This window comes from Pithys albifrons, chromosome 5, assembly GCF_047495875.1.
Source record: "Pithys albifrons albifrons isolate INPA30051 chromosome 5, PitAlb_v1, whole genome shotgun sequence".
NCBI classification, from domain to species: Eukaryota; Metazoa; Chordata; class Aves; order Passeriformes; family Thamnophilidae; genus Pithys; species Pithys albifrons.
This window is the reverse complement of record NC_092462.1, coordinates 56941178-56968161: the sequence shown is the minus strand read 5'-3', so window position 1 is coordinate 56968161 and position 26984 is coordinate 56941178. Positions and strand designations below refer to the sequence as shown.

The following is a 26984-nucleotide window of genomic DNA, read 5'->3' as shown; positions in this document are numbered from 1 at the left end:
TGAATTAGAAAAATATTTTTATTTACAAGAGTAAATAATGTAGTGCAAGACGAGTGGATTTAACCCTCAATAATGCATAGATTTATGCAATTTATAGTCTGTGATCTACATCATTTTGCAGAGGTGATTAACCACATGCTGTAAAGGTTAGACCTTTCCTACAGTCACTTTACAGAGAGCTTTAAATCAGGCAGAAGACATTTGCACTCCATACATGTTGTCCATAGATCCCATCCAACATTTATCAAATGAACTGTCACTTAAATAGGTGCCTTTTAGAGATACAGCAGAACACAAAATAAATCAGCATTTTCTATGGAAGAATCCAAAACCAGTTTGTTTGTTCATTTTGTGTCACCTGATCACACTTAAATATTCTTTTATTTATTCATTAGCGGAGCTACTGTCACTAATCAGTGGCTCTTGGCAGGGAAGGAAATATTCTTTTGTGCCCATCAGGGAACTACTGGTGCTTGTAAAACTTTGACTAAGGCTTAGCCAGCAAAACTACCATGTTATGACCATATTGCAAATATTCCTGGTGTGTTCTCTTTCAAAACAAAACATTTCTCACATTGAAAAATTAGGATGTAATATCAAATGTCAAAAAACTAGTTGCTACCATTGCATGTACGAAGTACTGGATGGTGTGCCACGGAACTCAGGAAGTGTTGATGACTTGTATGTAATTTCCATGATTCCAACTTGGAAAACTTTGGTAACTTCACCAATAAATAAGCTCAAATGCAGTAAAGGCAATTTAATAAGAGATTAGATTTGTCAGTAAAACTTACTCATCAAAACCTGTGGACTGTTTGCTCATTCTTCCATTAGGCAAAGACTTTGCATGTTTCTTTCTGGGTCCTTCCATGAACAGTATGATCACATGTTTTGTATAGTGAGATACTATGCATTATTTGTTTGGAGTGTTAAATAAATTATAAGGACGTTTTTTCTCTATAATGGAGAAATCAGATCAGTGAATTTCCCTACAAATTCAGCTGTTGGATGGCATTACTAATGCCATGTATGGGTTGGCTGTCAGTTCTTAGATTTGTAGTTGTTCATATCCCATTTTCCCAATGGATGTCAACCTTAAGAAAACTAAACTTCAGCTTGTAACAAGAGGATTCTGAAGGTCTGACTCCTGCTGTGCTAAATTGTTTGAAAAAGTACTTTCATCTTGCTGTGCAAGTCTGGTAGCATCATCATTGCCATTCCCCGAGGAAGAAGGGACATCATCTGACAGTGGTTCTGATCTTCTTCCAGGAGAATTATGAGCTTCAGAAAAATATCAAAAGAAATTATTAAAAAAAACGCCTCTGTGTCTAGGAACTCTATTGATCAATATTTAAACATTATGTGCATATAAAATTACATATGAAGATAATATTCAAAGGCTAGGAAATAGTGAAAGAAGAATATCTGCAATTATATACTTTATACATATGTTGAATGATCCCCAACTTAAATAAATTATAGCTAGTGAGAGAAAAAAGCAGGAGTTCAGCATTAATTCCATATTCAGCATATTCATAGCTACATGTCTTAATTCAAATAATATTTTGATTTAATAGTGTTGGGGGTTTTTTAATACTATTTGCTATAGGTGTAGGTTGTCAATGTGAAAGTAATTTTTTCTGCATTTTATTACAGATTTATGTCAGAAAACATTATTTTCTGACACAGGTGTAAGCTGCCTTACATGGGTTAAAACACAATGTAAAAAATTGCATTTAGTGGAAGAAATTATTTTCATAATTGGCCAGATTCGCTCCACGATTTCCTGATCAAGTCTTGTGTTTTGAATAGAAACACTTGGTTGAAGCTGGAAATGCTTTCTAAACAATGACTCATCATTTTTGTATATGATGGTAGGGGTTTTCTTCTCTTTCATCAGCAATCTTGTTTTGCCTCTGATATGTCTTTCAATGTGGCAAAAAAAAAGATGGGAGTTTTACTAGACTGAAGTCTGGCATTTGATTTTCTGCCCCTTAATATTCTCCATCCCATCAGTAAAGACAACACAGAGCAAAACTTTCTAGCTTATGACAGGAGGGAGTCTGCAATGCCTGACTAAATGCATTTGCTGATTCTGTTATTGGTCAGAAAAGGCTGAACTGACTCTTCCCAAATTACTCCAAAGCACCTGCTCTTGGAACCTTACTTCTTCTCCCACCTTGTATCTGAATGGATCCAGTCATATCAAACAGACAACACAGTTCCATTGCACATTGTGGAGACAGAGGAAATCAAAGTCATAATTACTCTAACAATATTGCATGCTGAGAGATGGGAAATAATCTCACATAGTTAATGTCTTTATTAAAAATCTCCTTTATCAAGGGAAGTTCTTCAGAAACCAACACACTTAAAGCTAAGCTTTGCTTCATCCACCTCCTTTCAATCCTAAAAAAATTACTTTCATGTCAAAGAAACTACTGTTCAGATGTTCCTCTCTCAAATCTAGAACTCCTGCTTTTATTTTTGAAGTTGCTACTGAAATAAAAAGATCACTTCTTTCTTCAGAGTTCTACTATGACACGTACTTACCAGATAAAGACTGAAAAGACTGCACTGCAAATGCAACGAGAATTGATAAAAGAAAGGTTCCCATGAAGTATATCTGTGACAGGAATTTTAAAAACACGGTTAGAGCAGTGCAAAGCCAAGGTAGAGTTCCAAATGAGCTGAGCATGTATTAAAAGAGCAATACATACCAGAGTAGAGTGTAAAATATTGTTCCACATAACTCTCATGTGAAAATAAAGCAATGCTAATGAGCATGGACTAATTGATTCTTGGTTACTGTTATTCCAACACCTGTAAGAAGATTAAAACAACTCATTAATCCTGCTCTTCAGTTCTGGGGTATTAATCATCTTGGAATCTCAAGTGGGTTTGCAGAAAACCTCAGTAACCCAGAAAAACAAATAAATATCATCATCACTATCTCAGATCACCACTTCAGATGATGAAGCAAAACTTCAGAGAAATAGCAGATTAAACTCATTAAGCACAGAATACCTTATATGAGGAGTGTACTTTTTATATTATTATTAGTCAACAATGGGTCTAAGCATCCAGGTTACAGTTGGCAAACAGTCAGAGTACAAGTTTACTAACATGATTCAACAGCAGTAGGACTTCATTTAAAATTAGATATACCTGCAACCTTCTCAGAAATCTAATATTCTGTGTCACAATATCTGTACCAGGCTGGAACATCTTTGCAGAATCAAGAGGAAGGACCACTGTTATCCCAATTACATGCTTTAAAGTTCTGTATTAAATTATGTCATATTGAAATGTTGGTTTGAATGGCATACAAACTGCCAGTGCATAACTTAGGAAATTAAACATACTGAATCAAAAAAGACCTCCTGGATCATTAAATCCAGTTCCTGATATTCCAAGTAACCACATATAATCAGATCTCCTCAACAGGCATAAACTGAAATATATTTAGGGAATTTACGCATTTTGAGTATGTTGACCTTAACATGCCTTAAATCATACAAGTGAACAAAGTTAATAATTACAGAAGTTGCTGTTCTCCAGAGTAAATGCTACTTTTGTGGAAAATCAGAAGATGCTGATAAGGGGAAAAAAGACTCACCTGTAATAAAGTTCCCAAAGAAGTGATGTATTACTCGAATGCAATGCTTGATCAATTTCCAAGTGATCCAGAATGTAGGAAGGTATGGAGTTGCCCTCTTCTATGACAAGGGCCAAATTAAAGAAACCCTAACAGTAGAAAGAGCATGCATGCTTTTTAACATGAATTTTCATGTGTATATTTAGACATCAAATATCTAAATAATTATAAACTGTCTTCTATAAAATCATTTAGTATAACGTGATATTCATTGAAGAATTATGAGAGCCTCTTCTCCTATCCACACCCACCAACTGAAAATGCAAAAGAAGTGTTCAGATGTTGTGACACTATTTTCTTAGAAACCACCTTGAAAAACATATGAGCTTTGTTATTTTTAGTTGCTCTTTAAGCACAGTCACCATATCAAACTGTCATCTTTCATCTACTATGAAAATATAGACTGAAATCAGAAATGCATTTCTGTTCTGTTCAATTCCCCTCCACCAAGCTCTGTAGATCAACTGCATCTGAACAGCAAAATTCAGAGCAGAAATTTCCTCCAGACAATTTAACCCCTTAATCTTACAGCTTTGCTTACTTGGACAAGCCTTATGCATCCCTATGTCTCTTCAGAGCCATGAAAACAAACATACATGAGATATATTACAGGATTCCCCATCAGTTTGGCTTTCATACTTTAATGTAATTGTTCATGCATCTCTTCTCTCATTTGCTAGTTTAGCAGTAATGTCTTGTCCCAATATCCTCAAAGCAGAACCCAATTATGCTACCTCTGATAATTTCACATAGAAGATACTGTCTGGGAACATTGCCACAGGGACAGGGAGAACAGAATATTACAACCGGGACAGTTCAGAAGGGCCTGAGGACAGGATACTCAGTGTTGAAACACTGTGTGTCTTTGGTAATGTGACATAGTGAATCTTTTAATTACAAAGCATTTTAAGATGAAACCTTTGTGGTGAACAAAATTTACCCTAGGATTTCCTCAACATACCAAGGGAAATAGGCCAGTCTTTTTTATATCCTAAAATGGCAGAGGACAGGACTGGAATACGACTCAGCAGTCTATTAATTCTTTCCCTTGCAATAGCAAAAATGCCAAGGTATGTAGCACTGAGTTAGGCCATTCACCTTTAGCTGACAAAACAGCCTAATTCTAGGACTATCCATCTATGTTAAGTTTACCTTCTATAATCATGAACCAACAACTACTGACTCACAAGGTATTTTGAAATAACTGCAACTTATTCTAGCAGGTTTCTTCAGTGAAGATGTAGCCAAGCAGAAGAACAAGCCTCAGCTAAATTCTCAGATTGCTCTAAACTCCAATGTTTTATAAATAGTTCACAACTGCAGCCCCACCTGTGAATCTCCCTCTAATGCAGCCTGTGCGTACATCCGCATTGAGAGCTCAAGGTCTTTAGACTGGTTCTGGTAACCATAGTAGTAGAAATCACCCATCTTCAAATAAGCTGTGGAAGAAACAAGTAGAAGATCATTTAGACTATTTGTAGGAATAGAATTAACCAACTATCAATGAGATGGAAAAGTTAATGGTAATTATATTTAAAGCACAATACTAAAAGACAAAGGTACCCTTTCTGGTTGTCTCTGTGGCTACTTTACATCAGCCTCCCACTGAAAATATTTATCCTGGATGACATTTCTCATGGTTTCTCTTTAATGAATTTAGTGCATTATTTTGCTGTTTTTACAAAAACTGAGACTTAGAAACTTTATATTGCATTCTTTCTTCACTTGCTCCATCTATCTTAAGGCAACCTGTAGCCTTATTAGTCAGATTAGCCCTACTAATTTGATGAGGTTTAAAAACATGCTGTCTACATGTTTGTTCTGTACCTGACACTGTGGTGGCTGAACCTTTCCCAAAAGTTGCAGAGCTTTGCTGATAATTTTATTAGTTTCACACCCAACCCAACCCAGGACAACAGTAGGTATACAATTTTCATGGTCTAGAAGGAATCAATGCCCAGGAAATACTTTACAAACATTTTTCTGGGATACTGGACAGTATTGAAATGTGTCAAAACAGAGGGCATTGACCCAGGCAGGAGCAAGCACAACACTGCACTAATCTCTGTTAAGGAGTTTAAAAACTCCCAGGACCATGTCTACACTTGTCTGACCTAAGCTTTCCTCAACTGCTTTGAAGCATTTCTACACCTTGCATTGGGTGCCTACAGCAGCTATCTGGAAACCTCTCCTGCATTTATAGTGGACTATGCAGAGCTCTTCAGGAAGCAAGTTAGTTACCAACCCAACAGCAAAGGCAGAAAGGCTACATGGATGGGCTGGCACTGATGCAGAATGGAAGGCTGCAAATGCTGTAGCAAATCATCAAGAAGAGGGATCCCCTCAACTGAACCAAGGGCATAATTCCAGCCTGGCTTGGAGTGCCCTCTGCAACAGGCAGTGGACTTGAGGTCACCCTGCACTGCACTGATAAGGTAGCCATGGAAATTTCCACTGCCAGGGTTAGACTTCATCCCAGGCCCTACACTGGGAATTTGATCCTCCACCACTGCAGAGAAGGGTCTGAGATAAAACTCCCTTATGTTACTGATGTGAGGAAGAGATTAAGTAATAAAATTCTACCTCTGTTGAACCCAGCAAGTCTTCTCTCCTTTACTTGAATAGAATCATAGTCCCACTCCATGAGTATGACCTTGCGAAGTTTCTCTAGTGTAAGACTGTACCAGTGGATCTACCAAAGGGTCAACCAAACTACACCTTGCTAAGGTGTCTTACGAACTCTTCAGGAAAGCTAAAAGGGTTTGTCAGCTCCTGTGCCTTCAGCTGTATCCACGTGGTATCAAGTTTCCACACATTTAAATTTTCCACATTGTGTATTTAAATGAATATCTTGAATTATTTTTACACTCCACTTTTACACCTACTTCTTACAAACCACTTAAATGCTCTTGTGAAACAATCAGATTAATGTTTCCAAATATTCAGTAATGATTTCAAAGGCACCAGAATGACTAAGTTACTAAAGTCACAGAAGTAGTAAAATTCAAGGCCTAAGGAATGCAACTTACAGACTGTTTTTTTAACACAGAATCTTTTAGTTCCTCAAGGTAAGCTCTGCCAACATTGATAAACTCTGTACCCTAACAGGAAAACTAATAATAAATTAGATAAGGTATCCTTTAGCCTTTATTAGTTTCTCATGATTCAATTACGATATGGAAGTATATTTGCTTTTGGATTTCCCCTTTGATAAACTAAACAGCATGAGCTCCTAAAGTCTACTGCTGTTTTTTTTTCCTTAAACTTTGAGTTAACTGCTAAGACTCCTAAATATCTAGTGTCTTCTCAGGCTTAGTTTTTTTTTATTTTATTCTATTCAAATTTTATCCATTTAATGCCATATAAAGGAAATTTTCAGAAAAGCTGTGCTGAAACACAACCCCTGAATTACCTTTTCTCCCCGATATTCCTATCAAAACATTAAAAAGAAAATGCATGATTAGCAGGAATTAACATCCCCTTCACTTTCTCAGTCACATAAAAGTTGTGACAAACACAGTTTTTGAAATTAAAAAAAAGTAAATTAAATTCAGAAAGAATTCCCTATACATACCAAATGACGGAGCATTGACTTGAGAAACAGAGAAGTTGTAGTATCTCCAAACACAATCAGTTGCTAGGTATTTCCTTGCTAGGTCCTGTAAAAAACATAATTGATTCCTTCACAGCACAAGTTAGAGATTAGCATCACATTATTATTAACAAGTGTTACTTTCAGGATAATAAGTTATGAATACATTTACTCACTGGTCTTTCTTCACAGATGTGTGCTAAATTGGACTGTGACACTTCAATTCCAGTTTCAGCTGCTAAAACATAATGCAGCAGAGCTTCATGCCTAATGTTAGATAAAATATATTAATGAAAATTCTAACAAAAATTCTAACAAAAATTTCTAACAAGAATTCTAACAAAAATAACATGCATTTCAGTTACAGCTGAAAAAAACGCTGAAAGCACTAAATAAATTTATAAAATCACCTACAAGCAAATTTTTGGCACAAAGAGCAAGAGGCTGGGAAACCCATGCAACAGCGACATATACTGGCAGTACTTGGTGTAACCAGTCATGATGGATCACAAAAATTTGCAGCCTTTTCCCTCTTGCATTGAAGCTACAATAGCTCCGGTGTGCGTTCACTCCAAGCGCCAGACTGATGATAAAACAGAATTGATACTAAGCCCAATTATTTATCTAAATATTTCAGATAAAACATTCTTAAAAGACTCTTCTCTAAAAAAAAATAAAAAAATCCACAATTAGCTGTCTAACATTCATCTGAGTACTTCTTTGGTATGCTTTACTGTGTTATTTGTATGACTTGTTTTGTTTTGTCTTTTTAGACTACGGGGTTTTTGAAACAGCATTTGTCTCTCATTGTATTTGAATGTGTTAATAAAACAAGTCTCAGTCCCTCTAAGGATTGTAGGCACCTCACTGACTGTAAAACAAGCTAATACTGCATTTGCAGTACAGCAATTCAGTACTCTGATACTAGAGGGGAGCATCTCTCATATTCTCTGTCACTCATCTACACTATATTATGAAGACTACACATTCAAAATTAAGAGGAAGTCTTTAAAATCATGTGCATAGTTTTAAAATTACAAGATAAAAAACCCCTCAAACATTTGATGTACTTTTTTCCTCCTGAAGTTTCCTATTAAAGGGCCATGTTTCCAACTATTTTCCCCACAACACAATGCTAAAACCATGGCAAGTTTAAGGTTTCAATGGCTTGTTATACTGGAAGCAAATATGGTCAGATACACATTTGACTACACAAGCAGGTGCTTAAGTAAAGAAACTTTAAATAGAATTGTGAAAGCAGTTGTCCTTACAAAATTAGCAGGTGTAACCTCCTGTTTCCCAACTATTTCTGCAAGATTACAAATTATTGCTTGTACCTGCTCTGTAAAAACATCTAGGACAAGGAAGACCTGGGACTACAGAAGGAAATCAGGATACCTAAGCCAGGAAACTGGTTCACCTTATCCTTAGGTCTCCAAAAACAATTCAGAAAAGAAATTGCATTTCAGACCTCTCGATCAGTCCATGAAGACTAAACTACATGACTGATAGATGTGTAGAACATGTCTATAGACATTAACAACTGAGGAACAGATATTACTTGGTCTGGTTGGCAGTGTAACAATTTACACCTATGCAAGATATGAAGAATTGTTCAGAAGCAAAAATTTCAGCATGAACATACTCCTAACCCCAGAGATTACTAGGATCAGTATTTATAAGTAACTACCCACACATTCGCAATCACTGGCATCTCAAGTGGTGCTCCAGCAGAATTTTCCTCCTAGTTGTTCAGCCCAGACTTTCTGGAATCCTAAGGCTCTATCTGTGGACGTTCATGTGACTGCAAAGTGAGCTGAGCAGAGTCACAGGTTTGTACAAAAGAACATACTACAAAAGTATCAAGAGTTTTCTAGTGTTGAAAAGTGAGCTCAAACCTCAAGAGAAATGTCTGTGATGGACTGAGTAAAAAGACACTTCAAGGAATGGGTTACTCCAGATCAATCCACTGTACACTTGCAGGGGAACACTGCAGGACCAAATGAGCCATTTTCCCAATCACGTATGACAGTCTGATACCTGCACATATAGTATCTGATGCTCATGTCTACAGATGCTTCAAAGATGGAACATTAACCCGGAGGCTACTTTGAAACCTCTCAACTGGCTCATTGGATATTGTAGCCTCCTATTTTATTTACAGAAAAAATAATAACCATATACAGAAAAATGAACAAATTAATCCAGTAGACTGAGTTTTCATGACATGGAATTATACAGAAGAGAGAAAGCAAAATATGAGGTTTGGAACAGAGAATATTAAAAGTGAAAGCTGTTCCTCCAGTTAATCCAGTGCACATCACATGCCACAGTATTATGGGTTGAAAACCATGATCAGCTGATACAACTATTTCCCTCTACGAACTCCATGTTTTTCCCTTGATTCTGTCAGAACTGTTGAACTATACTTCAGGTCAACTCCTCTTTATGTCAATGGATGTTTTGCAATTAATTTCAGTGGTGCTATTTCTATTTTTCTTTGATATGATCACCAATATTAATTATTTTGCCATGCTACAAGTAAGTGAAAAATAGAAAATAAAGAGAACAGGAGAAACATACCATGAAAGTTCCAGATAAGCATTGAGAGCTCTTCTGATTACATGACCTAAGTAGCCATTCTTCTCTGCAATGTGTTTTGCCCAGCTGTGGAAAAGAACAAACAAGAAATGAACAGCTGTGCTCCAGTAATGTTATCCAAACTCAAGCAGACTCAAAAGACCAAAAGGATATAGGATCTGCCTTCTTCTGTAAGACAAACTATGGGATTTAACAGTAATTGCTGCATCAGTCTTGTAACAACTGACTGAATGAGAACATGATGTCCATTCATCTCTATGACTGTATTAGAGACATCCTGCCTTTATCTTGGCAATTTTTTTTTGAGAAAACTAACATATGTTAGTAAGTGCTATCAATAATTATCTGCCTGGTTCTTTGATGCAAAATACCAGTTCTACCACATCAGGAATCTGATATTTCTTGAAAATCAAAAAAGCGCAAGACTTTGTTTGATACAATCTCTCCTATTTGTACTGGAAAAAATAAAAAGTACTAAAAGTATTCAGTATCTCTCAAAATCTACTGGTCATTTAAATAAAACACATACTTATGCAGATCAAACGTTACTGCAGAAAAACCTTTTGTCAAGGAGGTAAGCACCAAGAAGAACAAGATATTTAGACTATGGACATAAAAATCACCAGTCATGAAAATATTAACATCAGAAATATATTCTCATTTAATAACTGGTCTCATTCCTTACATTACAGCTTTTTCTGGATCTCTAGGGAAGTCTTCCATGTTTCCTGTGATGTAGTACAGAGAGCACCGTAAAGTCCCTTCTATATGTCCTCCTTGGGCAGCTTTATAGAAATAACGTGCAGCAACTGTCTGTGAAGAAACAAGAGACAATTAGACACTCTGCATTACTAATATTTATAGAGATTTTTTTTCCTTGGGACTTGTTTCATCAAAGGAATTAAAATAGACAATTGGCTCATGAGGGTAAGAGAGTTAAGCTATTTTAAATTTACTTAGATGAATTGAACTTCTTTCTTCTAACTTTTTGATAGTTTAGGCTAGAAAAAGTTTTGAAAAACATTCTGGTAATGTACAGAATGTCAAATATAAAAGTGTCTAAAAGTGTAACTAACACCTGGTATCATAAGTCTTGTACACACTCATGAAAGTAAAATTATTCACTAGCAGAAAGATTATTAAGGGATCCTGGAGAACAGGACTTCTGTGCTGGTGACACGAAGTGAAAGCTGTGGAGCAGCAGCACTGCTCAATATTTCCAGCAGTTCACAATCACAGTGCTCAAATCTTTGAAACTGGTTTATAAAAGATAACACAGATGGAGTAAGCAGGGCCAGAAGCGACTCTGCATGTTTTACCCTCAGAAACAGTAATCTGCAAAGTAAATTAAACCACAAACAGACTGAAAAAAATTATTACTGGAAATTTTTAACAATCAATTTATGTTTTCTGTGAGTGAGCATGAACTTCAAAGTATCTATCATAGCTGAAACTTCTCCTTACCCTTGGGTTCAGTGAATAAAAAAACCTGGGCACATTCTGAAATGTGTTTTTTAGTCCCTGGGGAAGGAAAATGTGTTTGCCAGATGCACATGTCAAGCACTGCTGCTGTTGGCAGCAGAAATGCTCACTGTCTGGATTATACCCAGACCACAGAGCTGGAAACATCTTTTAGCTCCAAGCACAAAGTCTGCCTGCGTTTATTTCAGCCTACCTCACTATATTTGTGTTGTTGGTCATAAACTACCTAGTTTATTAAAAGAGATGCAGCTAAAGTAGACCCTTCCTATTAGGGGAAAATTTATTTTGCATGTATCAATGAGAAGAGTTAATGGGTTGTGACACAGAAAGACAAAATACTGCAGCCTACCAGAACTGTAATAAATAGTTACATTTTCAAGTCTGGATTGAAGGCCTTTCACTGCAGTTCTGAGGTTCACAGAAGCTGTGTGAATGTAGCATAGCTGTTCACAAGTTCAGGGAAAGGTGGTGCTGCTTTCAGTTACTAAACTAAAACTGAGAGAAAGCAGATGATCACATGTTGTGAGAGCACACACTATCATTCCTGGCTGCTGTCACTGGAAGGATGAAAGCAGAGGCAGTCACGGGAGCAAAACCTGCATCTGTTTTGTTTCTAAATTAAAGAAGTACAAACACATGCACATAATGTTGACTGTGATATTTGAGTAACATCTCTATGCAATCTGACTAAATCCCCCAGTAAAACCGTTCTTTGTGATAAAAGATATCAAAATCCAACTCAGAGTGAACACAGAAATCTCACAAATAAAGCAAACTTCTAAACTGGGCCCTAATGTAAGAAATAGTACTGTTAAGTATTTACTCACTTGATTTCTACCAGATACTCCAGGGTAAATCCCATCTAAATATAGGACACCAAGGTTGTATGATGCATCTGGATTTCCCAATTCTTCAGCAATTAACCAGTGTTTGGCTGCTTTTCTGTAGTCTCTTTTAAAATTGTGGTAATACCATCCCAGTCCATTCACTGCCTGGGGCAAGCCCTTGGGGAAGGAGAAGAGCAGTGTCGGGTCACACATTTTATTCTGCTTTGGGTCACTTCTGGGACTAAGGGTTATAAAGGTTTGATAACTTGTTTTTGCCCACTACTCTTCCTTGCAGCCTCATATTTAGACTGAGGAATAAGACTTCAGTGTCATCTTATTCTACAGAGTCTCAGCTGTCTCTGCATTCAGATTTTCACTTCTTGACAAGAACAAATTGTGACAAATTTTTCACCTGTTTCCTCTATAAAGCCAAAACAGGACACTTATTTTTGTGAACTCCCAGAATTTGGTTGACAGGATTAGCAATCAAAATACTTCATTTCTTTTAAACTAGAACATTTCTTTAAGAATAAATAGAAAGCAATGAACACATAACTTTGTAATGCTACTTTCAAAATTCATTTGAACAACATCATACAGACCTGCTTAAGATATTGCTACTTGCTATTACCAAGTTGCATCTTTGCATCAATAATTATGGATCAAGAGGAGAAAATCTTTCTGAGACAGTCTTTATTTCTGTTGCAATGAGTCACCACCTGCTTGCATAAACTGGTGGATCATATGGGACTGCAAGTATGTGAGCTAACTTATCCATTAAAATGCAAAGGCAGTTACACTTTTCAATCATTACAGTACTGTTTTTGCATAGAAAATGTACTGTGGAGCATAAAAACCTAAGTTTCTGAGTTCAAGGGTAGTAAGGAATTTGATGTCTCTAAGATTCTTCCTTGAATCTGTTCCTCAGATCCTGAGGCAAGGGAATTTTGATCACAGTATGAAAGCAGCTCAGTTTATTCAAACCTTTCCCAAACAGGCAGTAGAACAGGTAATCTCTCCTGTTTCTCAGAAATCATAGACCAGGCACAGATCTTTTCCAGTGGTGGTCAGGAATGAAGTCCCATTGCTATTTTCAGCAATTTAACTCGTTCTGGTTCTAAGAGCTAGGAATGTACGCAAGTTCTACGTACTCTCACATTCTTATTCTAAGGACCAGATCATGGACTGGGTAATCTGGCTGTATTAGATTATTAAATGGAGTGAGGCTGCTCTGCTCTGTGGTGCCTGTCAGTGTTTCATTCTACTGTGTAAAAACCAGAAGGCTTTGGGACACCCATGTCTTCTCCCTGCAGTAGAAGAGAGCTGGCCAGAGAGAGCACACACAGCCTTTCTCCAGTTGCCAGCACGTCCAGGTGGAGTTCCAACTCCAAGCAGAGAGAACTAGCCATAAACCACCACAGCTGAATGGGAAGCCACCCTTCTGCATTCAGCTCTTGTGCTGCAGGAATGCACCATCCCTCAGCGCTGACTGTGGAAGTACAATCCAGACCTCTTTTTCATTCACTTTACAATTTAAAGATCCTCTGTTATTCCAGCAAAGCCTGCTGGCATGGGTCTTCAAAGACGGCAGTAATCACCTGACTCTGCAGAGGTCATCGTCTCTAAAGCTCAAGCCTGGTAGACATGCCTATGAAAATACATACCTACTATTGTCTGGAAGAAAATGCTTAGGAACGTGAAGCAAAAACATACTCCTGGATCAAATACTCTCTCTGTAAGCCACTTAACTAACATCAAGTTCCAAAAGATGTAAGGAGAGAGAATTCTTTTCTTCCGTGGAAATTTTGACCAATTTTGAGTGGTCTAGTCCTCCAGTTTGGAAAAAAAAAAAGGCTTTTGCCATTCATGGTGAAGACACTGGAAGAAGCAACCAGTACTGACACAGAATTATGGTAACCAGCATTTTATATAAATCAGAGTTTATTATTATTAGCACCTGGTATAGGACATCTACAATAAAATGTTTATTGCATTTTACCTTGGCTGCTGCTTTCTTCATCAATTCCAATGCAAGTTTCATGTTCTTTTTCACACCTTGGCCCTAGGAAATGGATAAATGAAACAATCCTTGTTCACAAATGCAGACTGATAAAAATTCACTTCTGCACATTCAAAATGCCTTCTAGCATTGATTTATTCACCAGGTGTCATTTGGCTTTAAAAAGTTGCAACAAAACAAGCAGCTTTGTGTTCATCCTTCCTTCACAGCTTTACAAAAATCTCAGTGATTCAGTCAAGGAACAATTATTTTACCGGTATATTCAAGTTATTTTTATGGGTAAATTTCACAGATCTTGAATTTTTGGCAACTAAGCAAGAATAAATAGCATTCAAAGGGGTACAGGTTGTTCTCAATTTGGCAGTAAGAGCTCTCAGCTTTCCTGAAAATGATGTCAAAGTGATTCTGGAGGAAATACACTCATATCATGCTTATGATGTCCATATAAATTAATTCCAAACACAAGTCAAACAGATTATGGGTTCTCAAAATCAACACCAGCAAAACCAAAGCAAGCATTTTGTAGAGAATAGTCCTCCACTGTCAAAGGAATGGAATGAAGACCTAATGATTCTTCACTAATATTTCCAATCTTTAGTACTCTTGAATGTTTTATGGGTGACACTCCTTAGTTCATACACCTTATTTGACTCAGGTGGGGTTATGCTTCAGTTTAGCCTCTGTTGTCTACTATTTCTAGCAGGGAAAAACTAACTGCATGCAGAAACAATTTAATTCCAACTAAAAAACCAAATAAATCGCAGAGACCTAATAAAGGGCATTCTATGAAAGGATCCAACTTTTACCTACATCTCTACAACAAGGCCTATGCCTACCAGCTGGTTGGATTTTTGAGGTGAGAAGACATTAGGAAAAACTAGGACTCTCTGATTTGATCCTGAATCTGGCTAGAAGCAAAGTGACTAAACTGCTTTTAACTTCAGCAAGGCCTTTGACACTGTCTCCCATAATATACTCCTGGAAAAGCTGGTAGCCCATGGCTTGGACAAGTGGACCCTCTCCTGGATTAAGAGCTGGCTGGAGGGTCGGGCCCAGAGAGTGCTGGTGAATGGAGCTGCATCCAGCTGGCGGCCCATCACCAGTGGTGTTCCCCAGGGGTCTGTATTGGGTCCAGTCCTGTTTAACATCTTTATTGATGATTTAGATGAGGGGATTGAGTCCATCATCAGCAAATTTGCTGATGACACCAAGCTGGGAGGGAGTGTCGACCTGCTGGAAGGCAGGAGGGCTCTGCAGAGGGATCTGGATAGACTTGAGAGATGGGCTGATTCCAATGGGATGAAATTCAATAAGGCCAAGTGCACTTTGGCCACAACAACCCCCTGCAGCGCTACAGGCTGGGCACAGAGTGGCTGGAGAGCAGCCAGGCAGAAAGGGACCTTGGAGTACTAATTGACAGGAAGCTCAACGTGAGCCAACAGTGAGCCCAGGTGGCCAAGAAGGCCAATGGGATCCTGTCCTGTATCAAAAATAGAGTGGCCAGCAGGACCAGGGAAGTGATCCTTCCCCTGTACTCTGCGTTGGTGAGGCCACACCTTGAGTACTGTGTTCAGTTCTGGGCCCCTCAGTTCAGAAAGGATATTGAGGTGCTGGAGCGAGTCCAGAGAAGAGCAACAAGGCTGGTGAAAGAACTGGAGCAAAAGCCCTATGGGGAGAGGCTGAGGGAGCTGGGGTTGTTTAGCCTGGAGAAGAGGAGGCTCAGAGGTGACCTCATCACTGTCTATAACTACCTGAAGGGAAGTTATAGCCAGGTGGGGTCTGGTCTCTTCTCCCAGGCACTCAGCAATAGGACAAGGGGGCACGGGCTTAAGCTCTGCCAGGGGAAATTTAAGTTGGGTATCAGAAAAAAATTCTTTCCAGAGAGAGTAATCAGGCATTGAAATGGGCTGCCCAGAGAGGTGGTGGATTCACCATTCCTAGAGATTTTTAAACGCAGATTGGACGTGGCACTGAGTGCCATGAACTAGTAAATGGACTAGAGTTGGACCAAGGGTTGGACTCGATGATCTTGGAGGTCTTTTCCAACCCAATCAATTCTATGGTTCTATGATTCTCTTTTTAAAATTTTTTGTGCCTTTCTGGTAAAAATCAATATTAGCTTCTTATTTATTGATTGATTTTCAGAGTAAATCTGGAACCACTTGTATACACTCTTCCAGTGTGTCACTGCAGATAACTTAGAAACATCATATCATAGGAATGATTACTTTGAAGTGAAAACATGAAACGTGACTTACCTTAAATAACACAATGGCATAATCGTATATTAACACTGGATCTTCTGTTTCTGTTGCACCCTTGGCATACCATTCTATTGCAGCTTCAGGATTTTTTGCCACTCCTTGTTGGCCCCAAAACAGCATCTGAGCCAACCGTTGCTAAAAGAAAACAACATAAGTAGTAATGTTATACATGCTAGTATTGAAACTGAAATTGCAGGAGCAGACTTTTGCAGGCTTAGATACATTTTAAAATGTATGAAGAATATGTAGTTAGAGTTCCTCAACAGTTGGAAAACCCTTGGTTATCAGAAATATTCAGAGAGCTTCCCAGTGGTGGAATGTACTGATATTAAATCTACAGCTGGGTCATTTTTACAGCTGTCAGTGGCACAGAAGTCTGCACTGATTAAGTACAGAAATAAGTGATAAAGACAGATTCGATGCATGTAAATGGCTTGGTATTACACATATTGCTGCTGGTCTCAGATCAGCAGCAGTAATTGCACTGTATCAAACACAAACCAAGGGCAAGTGACCAGAGAAGGAGGTTGCCAAGACCTGACAACTTCTCCCTTTTGCCTTGCATCATTGTTAAGCTTCTGCATCATTACTGGATATTATCAGACAGAAACAAGGGAAATAGTTCAAGCTCATAAAAAAGAAGCAATTCTGGATGGAAAGAGAAAATGTCTATGTGCTTCACTCCCTTCCACAACTTTCCTACTAATCCTATAGATGTACATACCCGATGTGTGTCTAAAACCAAGAAAGAGGAAATTTATTACTTTATACCTGGGCGGCTGCATTTCCTCTTGTTGCTTCATGTTTTAACCACATAAAGACATCACCATTTTCTTTTGTTTGAGCTTTTAGCAGTTCATCATCCATCAGTCTTATAGTTTCAACAAATGCCTGAAGCGTAGGTGAATAGAAAAAAAAATATTACAAAATGAATTTACACATCTCGTACCAAAATGAAAATGTTGTCCATTTCTTGCTTATCCCTAAAAATTCATGATCAGTTCTGGGTTTTTAAATTCTCATCACTCCTCTGCTGGCCAGTGTATTAAGAACTGTTCTTACATTCAGTGTAAAAACAATTTACTGCTTTGTTACAGTACAAACTGCAAGTCCACTACACTGGAAAGACATACCAAGCTGCCAACAACTGAAAAAAACCCCAACCCAATCCATCTTTTAGTTTTAAAGGCACTTAATAATGACAAAGAGATGTATTTAAGCCTTTCAAGACTTTTTCTATGGAAATCTCTTTTAAAAGATAAAAAAAGGCTGGCAGAAAGCTTGATGAAGACCTGCTCCATAGAACTTTATGGTATGTTTGCTGATTTTTATTTCAGCAATTAACATCTATTTTTTGCACAATAATCATTCTGGTAAGTCAGGATTCTGGCACTAACCTACCTTGAGTATTCTTTACAGACAAAGTTGTGTTACCTCCTGTTTAGCAGCTGATTCTAAAATAATTTTATTGTAACTTTATCAGATAACTATTTAACAGCCAAGTCATTACATTTGCCTTAGGAAAGGTGTAAGTATGGAGATGACAATTCATCATTTGCATGAACTTCATGATGTTTGACTATTGAAACAGCAGATCAGTTGCTTAATAAACACATCCAATTATAGGGTCCAAGAATAACAGCTGAAACTTTAATGAAAGATAGGCATGTAGGCAATTATGAGGATGTGAACCTAGTTTTGATTTTGATTCCCCCTTGCTAGGAAATACAGTAATGATACCTACATATGATTTGGGGAATTTCATAACGATCATCAAACCATAGAATGATTTGGGTTGAAAGGAACTTTTAAAGATAATTTAGTCCAACATCCCTGCCATGGGCAAGGACAAAAATCAGATGAGCTAATATTTGTAAATCAAGACAAAAATGTTCTGGCCACATAATTAATATCAATATGTGAAAAATAATTTGCACAGGAAAACAAATTCAGATACACTTATAACTCTTTTACCTGTTCTCCTTTTATATTGTGTTGATCCAGCGATGTCTTTATTGCAATATTACTGTAATAAGCATACGACAGCTCCAAATCAAGTGGATAGTTATTAATGCCTTGGTAATGTTTATAACCAAGATTCATCACAGCAAGTCTCTCATTCCCCTGAGCACCAACCAAACTATACAGCAGACCCTGAAAAAATCAGCAGGCATAAACAAGAGTGAATTCACTGCACATCCCACAAGTTTACCACTTTTCAGATTTACAGGGAACAGAGTGTTCATACTGGTAGCTGTATACTAGCTACACCATGTAAACATAGTTACAGAAAGAAGAACAGCACTTAGATAGTGAAAATGTCTTATCTATGTATAGAAAGACTTGAATGAAAAACTAGACTCTAAATACTTTTTAAGTGTTGAGCTTATTCTGCCACCATTTAGTGTGAAGCAGTTTTTTAATGTAATTTTATTACAGTGTTGTTGTTTATACTCTGACACTTTTTATACCCAACAGTGATTTAACTAGTCCCACTGATGCCAGTTCGGGTTTTCACATTGAATTCAGTAGAAACATATGGAAGTTAACAAATAGCCCTTGAGAACCTTACCCTGGGGATCTGATAGGACTAGTAGGATGGCACCAGGACTAGCAGGATGGCACCTGTGGCTGATAAGGCTTCAGCACAAATCTCCCTTAAGATACATGTTAATTGGTCTATGTACCGCACATTTGCCCAAAAAATATTTTCAGCACTACTATTATTTCTCACCTGCACAGATTTAAAGACAATGGTGTCCCATCCCTGCCGGATATTAAATTACTTCCTACACTATCTGAAGCAGATCCAGTGACTTAGCCCCCACAATTACCTCTAGGTATATTCCCTGATTAGGATATAAAAAAGGTTCCTGTCTAAGGTTTCTTGTGTTTGAGAAATTGCAGGTAAGCTTGGTCTCTGATGGGCCTCTCAGAGATTCTTCCAAATTAGTGTCCTGTAACCACAACAGGCAGATCTGCTACTTTTTATGTGTGTTTTATATTATACTATTCTATCACAATGAAATATCTGTTGGCAATTTTAGTGTTGCCCTCTTCCTCTGACATATAAATACCTTCCCTTTATTTGACCTTGAAACAGAATCGCATGGAAACATTTCAGTTATTTGCAACCTGCCTAAAAGGTCAGGAGTTCACATACTCTGCAGTTGCTCAGCTGAAGCACAGAGTTTTTTCCCAAAAGCAAACTGTTCTATTTTGATTACCCTTAACCATTTGACCGTAATGTAGTCATGCCAAATTTTTGCACACTAAAATGGAACTTTTCTGACTTTACCATGCAGCCTTTCTACTTTAGGAGATTTGCCTGAGGTAAGACTTTTTTGCTACCCATCTACAAAAGACCGTGAGTGCCTCAAGGGCTATTACCTCACCCTAGCTCTACAGTGACTAGGGAAAGCTGTATATTCTATGTTGTTCCCTTTACCACCATTTTTAGGTCTTACTAAACCATTACTTTCCTTGTTCTGGATGAGTAGGATAAAGATTCTGACCATCAAGATTTCATAAAGACATCACTGCAATTAAGTTATTTATGAGTAGATTTACTGGGGAATCCCTTCAACCACTGCCTGGATCTGGAGGCCATTTTAATTTTTTTTAATTCAATAGATCACAAATTCATCCCATTTCTAAATTGCCTTTAAAAATAATTAATTTCACAGACATAACCAAACATATTAAATATACTACCTTTATACGATCGACAGACACACCAAGTCCTGTTTCAAATATAACTGCAAGGAAATAGGAAGCCTTATGGTATCCACAACAACTGGAATCCATCAGGAGAGGGACAGAGGAGCCCATATTGCTGAGGCCATTGGCACTGGACAGACCTTTCACAACCTTCTCAAATATCCTCCGGCCAACTTCTACAACTGTATCACTTCCATCTTGCAACAATAAAAATAAAACATGGGATGTGCAGTTATTACAAGACTTAAAATTGGGAACCAATTTCCCCTCTTTAAGTTAATGGGACAGAGACATATTCTGTTATTTCCCATGCTGAATGGTACTCTCAATGCAGACAACCAAAATACAAGGTATTATTGAACAGGAAGGGTGAATAAAAAGCCAAAGGACTGTCTCAAAGTAACTAACCACTAAAAACATAAGGGTATTTCTATGATTCCTTTCATCCACAGCATGATCAACATATAAGTCACATGGCACTCCTTTACTAAGTTAGCTGAGAGGGAAAAAAAAATGTGTAACACATGAACTGAAGTCAAAGGATACTAAATTACATTTAACATATATTGTGGAGTTATTTAAGAAAAATTAAAAAAAAAAGTAATTACCATCTGGACTACTGAAATCTATCTCTTGCAACAGTTTGAACAAAGTGTGGTACTTTTCCCTGAGCTCTTTTCCCCACATGAAGGCATTGCATTTGGATATTTCTCCATATTTGTGAATCAGTTCCAAATAATAGTTTTCATAGTAACCTAGAGAAAACAACATATTTAAGACATGAAAGTTGAACTTTGCCAGCCTTGAAAACAAGCTTCTGGTAGAAAAATAGACATTTCTAGAGTAAACTAAAAAGTCATGGATAAGATGAGCACATTCTTAACACAAAGCAGTACTAAAAACTCACACAGCGAGCACAGGCCGCTTACAATTACAGTAAGATTTCTTCTTCTATACTCTGGTCACAATGCATGCAATCGACTTCTAATTAGAAACACAAGCAAGTTTTCAGCACACATTTAAGTTATGTTACTTTTCTTTTACTAAAGTGGGTACTTTGGTATAAACCTGTTCATTACTGAAGCTTAGGCAATTGTGGCAGAAACATTCAAAACTCATCCATTTTGGGGAAAGGGCTTAAAATAAATTTGCCTTTGGAGTCATTTTGAAAATGAAATGGAAGAAAGGCAATTGCATAGCCTACATGTAAGCTTGAAAGTATTTCTTTATCCCTTTATGCACCTGTTTTATTAGAGAAGACATACCAAGATGACTAAAGTTTGTATTCTATGGCACAAAAGTATTTGCAGTGACAAAACCACAGTTTAGCTACAAGGCTAAACTCTTCAAATTGCATTTTTCCTTGTTATGGCTAAATTAAGTTTACTTTTGATGATTGATATCCAGATTCTTTTAAAAGGAAAACAAAGAGGTCTCCGAAGATGACAGTTTAAAATTCCTGTGTCATAGATCAACTTACAGCTTCTGTGTGCTTTTTCGCCTTGCCTTACAATGTATCTGTACTCAGAAACTATTTCTTGAATGTCCATACATCTCTCGTAGTACAGTTCAATTTGTTCCACTGTGTCTTTGTCGTGAAGAGGATTAGAAATCTATAAAAAGGCAAATGATGGATAAATGGCATCCCCTGTATCTGTTGTCTATGCTCAGCTACAAAGAGGCATTGTAGGCAAATAACAAAAGGAAACAGATTATTCGCTACAATCAGCTTATCTGGCACATCACACGTTAGTGTCAGACAACCTGATGCTGGCAAAAATAAACTGACTGTAAACAGCATAATCCAAAAATCATGGATGAATTTCCAGAACTGACCAAATACGTGTGACTTCAACCACCAAATTTAACAAAACCATAGATTAATCAAATGTGTTCAATACAGTATTATCAGAAACCGGGAACAAAGCAACACTGAAAATAAGTCCTTATTAAATATAGATTTATGAACATTGTTTTATGCATTCACTTCCCAAAGTATTACCTTTCAGCATTTGAAGTGGCAACCAATATTGCAAGATTTCAACAGAAAGTTATCATATATTATATATGTTTTTTGATACTATTATGCTGCATAGCTAGTTTATCACTTGGTAAGAAATTCAGTTTAAAAAAAAATACAGCCACAGTTGGCTACCAATATTTAAATATTTCCAAGTAGTGCTTTTGCTTACCTGTTCTGTTTCCAACATGTTGAGACGATAGTATTTCACAGGTCCAAAGAATGCTTCAATACCACTTACATATCCACTGCCTCCAAGAACAAAGTATCCAGCAGTATCATCATAATAGAAATCTTCCCTAAAACTTGAGAACATAGAAAAGAAGTGAGCTGACTATCTAGAGCTACTGTGAAAGAAAAAAAGAAATTAGTATCTCAGAATTTCTGTAACTGACAGTCTTAAACTCATTGCCAGTATCTTTTTCTTTTCTCATTTGTTTATTCTCAAAATCTCTTCTACAATTTAGTGTAAGAATTTTTGGAGTAAATTTAACAAAATCCTTGTCTACAAACCTATTAAACTAAACATATTTTTCTGAAATGTAAGTATCTTCTGATGTTTTATGCACCATTACACAACCTCAAAGATCTCAATTTCACTTCTCCCTTGTACTTTTCTAAAACTAGCATATGAAAATTTAAGTTATGTCCTACAGTTCTTATCTACAAATTTTCAGTTTCTGGTTTGTAAAGCACAGCAGAGAAGGAACAACACTGAAGTCTGCCATGCAGTTCACTGTTATGTAGTTTCCTTATTAACAGTGAGTTTTTTTAGTTATTTACACAAGAAAGAGTCAATCTAAAATTATAGTGAAAGAAAAAAATTGAAGATACATTTTTTAAAAAATATTCAGTTGCTTAGAATAAAGAATAAAGCAAGAATGCTTTTGGTAGAAATTTTGCTCTCTAACAAAGCAAAGTAGGTAACAATTTCACTGGTGAAATCCTAGCTCACAGCAACAGCAAAACTTGACTTCAGTATGGCCAAAATTTCATTTGAAGACTGATCCTAATGCCACTGACCTGGCAATCAGTTTTTAGTTGAGTGTTACCAGACTATAATACTAGAACATGCACCATGTTAACTCAATCAGCTCCTGGCATTAATAAAAACATTCAGCTCACACTCACACTAAGCACAGTACTGCACACTGGGTTTGAAAGCATAGTGTGGAAAAAGACCACAGACATTTTGAAAATCAATGGAATCTCAGTTACAAACTTGTGCTCTCCTTCTCCCATTTTCCATATCTGAACACATACACACATATTACTCCACAAAGGGGGAAATGCTGCTTACATAAAAGATTGATGATGATGTCTCTTCAAATTCTTCCCAACACTGCTCACTTCTATCTAAAAGAATACAGAATATTAATTATAATAGAAGAAATGTTACAGGGTACATTTATTACAGCCTCAAGTTGCTCTGGGGGAGGTTTAGATTGGTTATTAGGAAAAATTTCCTCACTGAAAGGGTTTTCAAGCACTGGAACAGGCTGCCCATGGAAGTGGTGAAGTCACCATCCATGGAAGTATTCAAGAAACAACTGAATGTGGCACTCAGTGCTACGGTTTGGTTGACAAGGTGGTATTTGGTCAAAGTTTGGACTCGATGCTCTTGGAGGTCTTTCCCAACCTTAATGATTCTGTGATTCTTGCCAATTAACAGATGCAAGTCCTTTACCTCAGGGCTATTCTCAGTCCACTCTCTGCCCAGTCCACATCTGTGCTTGAGATTCCCCTGACCCAGGTGCAGCACCCTGCACTTGGACTTGTTGAACATCACGAGCCTGTCCAGGTCCCTTTGAATGGCATTCCTTCCCTCCATTGTGTCAACCACACCACACAGCTTAGGGTCATCAGAAAACTTGCTCAGAGTACACTCAATCCAACTCAATCAATCAAAGTTGATTTCCCAAAGCTGAATGCTCTGATAGTTCCCTAACAACTTCTAGTTTTAGATTTTTCATTCTTTTGCTATATGAGCTTGTATAAATTACAGTATTTCTCTGAGTCTCAGCTGAGACAGAGGCATAATCAAAATAGACAAAACTCAGCCTCAATCCTATAATTTGGTAGCAAGTATACCTGTCCACCCTTAAAAGAGAGATCCAGTCGAAACCATTGCTTCAGAGGAAGGCTGAAGCTCGTTTTCACTGCAAGGTCGTCTTCCCTCATGAGATGCATCTGAATATGCACATAACCTGACAGCAACAAAGGACGAAGAAGTAAATAAACACCACAGAAACATTAACAGTAATAATGGGTTTCCTAATGTATTATTCACAGTGATTCTTTCCTCTTCATCATCAACTGATGTGTGGATGTTCACCAAGCCATACATCAGCTCTCACAGAAAACCACAGACACGTGCTCCACTTGGATGCTAATGCTCAGGCTCCCACATGAAACCCCAAAATGAAAGCCAACTGTCCAAGGGATAAACAGACTAAACATACGGCAAACAGGGAGGCTGCCACAGTTGACCTCAAACATCAGAAAGCAGATGTGACTTGTGGTAAACAACAGAAGGGAACAGCAGACAATGGTATCTACTCAACGCTCAGCTGGTGGCACATGAGTGCAATGATCAAGTACGCAATGACTCTACCCTGCACTACTAGGACCTGCAGAAGCTCATGGCCTGAGCTCTTAAGACCAGAACAGGCTAGTAGGGTAATCTAGTCTAACACTGAGAATAAAACTGGCCCTAAAATCAGTCCAAGCAAATCACATAATCAAGCTGTTAACTTCCATTTTTGTTTGTTCTTCAAAGAAAAGCATCCAGTTTATAATGGATAAATTAAATATCTAGATTGGTTACAAGACAGAGAAAATGAAAATAGCAAAAATAACAGAGGGGAAAAGATCAGTTGTGAAACTTGCAAAGAAGGGGGGGAAATCTATTTATTATAAGAAAGCCAGGTGTGCACTTTGAAAACTCTGCATGCTTATTTCCCTCTGTGAGCCAGCCAGTCAGTTCCCAGCTGTCTTCTGGAAGGAACAGTCCTCTACTGTAAATGTTAAGTCACTAAGACCTTTTTTTTTCTGATCAGGCAAATAGACTGTGATTCCTGAACACAGGACTCCTGAAATGTAGGCAAGACCTTGCATCTTTTAGAAGACTTTTTGTGAGGCTACTTCAAATTATAAAAAAAATTCATGTAGCATGTATATAGGAATTAAGAACAATGTAAAATAACAGTTCAAAAATAACAACAAAGATTGTTCACTGAGGTAGGACTGTTTAATCCCAGTGTATGTTTCTGGACTGTGAGATTCAGTCTATTCTCCTGACAAAGCAGACATTTCCTGAAGTTAGCCAAGACTAGATGCTATGCAACTATTTCTCAGTTTTCTCTTATTAATTTATTAACTACTCTCCTATTGGGATACTATAGTCAAAAAGAAGCATTTTTCAAGAGATCAGTTTCACAAAATAGGTCTGATTATATGTAGTTATAAATGTTATACAGATCTATAAGGACTGTATTAGAGCCCTTCTGAAAGCTATTAATAATATCCCTTACCTTCCTCATTTAGAAATACAGCAGGAGTACCATACATTTCTTTTGAATCAATAAAATAGAGTATACCACACAGATCCTTTTCACAGTGATGGAGTAGATACAGCCAGATTGAAACGGTGAACCTGCATGAGCAAAAGCAAGCAGAAAATCCACTCCTGATGAAAAATATCTCTCTATAGTTTGAAATGCATGTATTTCACTTTAATTTAGCAAACCTGTTTCACACATGTAATTTTCAGAACAGAACACATCCTCTACAGTTAAAAACTTCAGAACAACCACACAAGACTCTTGAATCTTTGATCTCCTTTTAACTGCAGACTTTTGTGGTAATGACAGAAGACAGTAAGGAAGCATTATCTGAACCAATTCCAGAATGCTGGGTCAGAGCTACTTCCAGATCCCACATCAACAAGGAACTGAAAACACAACTGAGACAACTTGGAGCCAACCTCCCATATGCAGGCTTCAGTACAAAATTTCCAGATGCATGGTCTTGTCATCCTGATTGTTGACGCCAGTAAAAACTATAAGCTGTGTCTTCTATACTGAAAGTGAATTGTGAAAATGTGCTTGGGAGAAGCAGTTAAAAATTAATCCAACCTCTGAATAGCACAGATAGCTGTATTAGTAGCTGTCACAGAGCTATCACAGGATAAATAAAGGTGGAGCCTCTGCAAACTATGGACCAGTGCAAAATAAAACCCCAAACGCTTCAACATTTCTGTACAAAGCTGGCTGAGGCACTAAAAGCTGAACTTGTACAACAATATCTAATTTTAAGGAGTTCCTCTGTGCCAGACTAAATCTACTTCCATGCTCTTAAAGGAAATTTGATCACTTATTTCTGTAACATTGTCATAGCAGTTAGGCCAATGCTGAATGACTTTAAAACCCATACCTCCAATGTACAACCCAGCAAAGCACTACAAATATTATCACATCTGATGAAACAGTTCACTTTTCTTAGTGACTTTTAGAAGAAGATACTCTACTTTTGCATTTCTGTAATTAATATTTGTTTATAATACTTAAGCATTGGGTCAGCTTGCATTGCTTCTCTCTCAAGAAATTGCTTCACATGAGTACCTTATACGTTTTCCCAAACTAAACCAGTGTCAGTCTCACTGCTTTCCTGTTTGAAAAAAATGCAGGGGTGATTAAGTTTTCCCTGTAGAGACTATACTTTAAATAGCTAATAACACCATTTCCTCCAGAGGTAGTACACGGGTGAGGTAGAAGGCTTTGTAAATCACAGTCACTTGTA

At 37.4% G+C, this 26984-nt stretch overlaps 1 protein-coding gene across 2 annotated transcripts in view; it reads right to left on the bottom strand.

Annotated features, from left to right (window-relative positions):
* Positions 1-26984, bottom strand: part of SEL1L3 (SEL1L family member 3) — a 35027-nt gene continuing 8043 nt past the window's right edge. Inside the window, exons 4-24 of one of the 2 annotated variants that reach the window (XM_071556682.1) lie at positions 25718-25839; positions 24276-24391; positions 23485-23540; positions 22357-22489; positions 21645-21777; positions 20773-20919; positions 20159-20370; positions 18419-18598; positions 17216-17335; positions 16439-16579; positions 14160-14222; positions 12161-12337; positions 10537-10664; positions 9834-9917; positions 7427-7517; positions 7233-7317; positions 4988-5097; positions 3620-3747; positions 2721-2823; positions 2554-2626; positions 1-1281 (exon numbers count right to left, since the gene is read on the bottom strand). In XM_071556682.1, coding sequence (XP_071412783.1) covers positions 1112-1281; positions 2554-2626; positions 2721-2823; positions 3620-3747; positions 4988-5097; positions 7233-7317; positions 7427-7517; positions 9834-9917; positions 10537-10664; positions 12161-12337; positions 14160-14222; positions 16439-16579; positions 17216-17335; positions 18419-18598; positions 20159-20370; positions 20773-20919; positions 21645-21777; positions 22357-22489; positions 23485-23540; positions 24276-24391; positions 25718-25839 — 2572 coding nt within the window. In that variant the 3' untranslated portion in view covers positions 1-1111. The remainder of the gene's footprint in view (positions 1282-2553; positions 2627-2720; positions 2824-3619; positions 3748-4987; positions 5098-7232; positions 7318-7426; positions 7518-9833; positions 9918-10536; positions 10665-12160; positions 12338-14159; positions 14223-16438; positions 16580-17215; positions 17336-18418; positions 18599-20158; positions 20371-20772; positions 20920-21644; positions 21778-22356; positions 22490-23484; positions 23541-24275; positions 24392-25717; positions 25840-26984) is intronic. The other variant, XM_071556683.1, reaches the window with a different exon arrangement.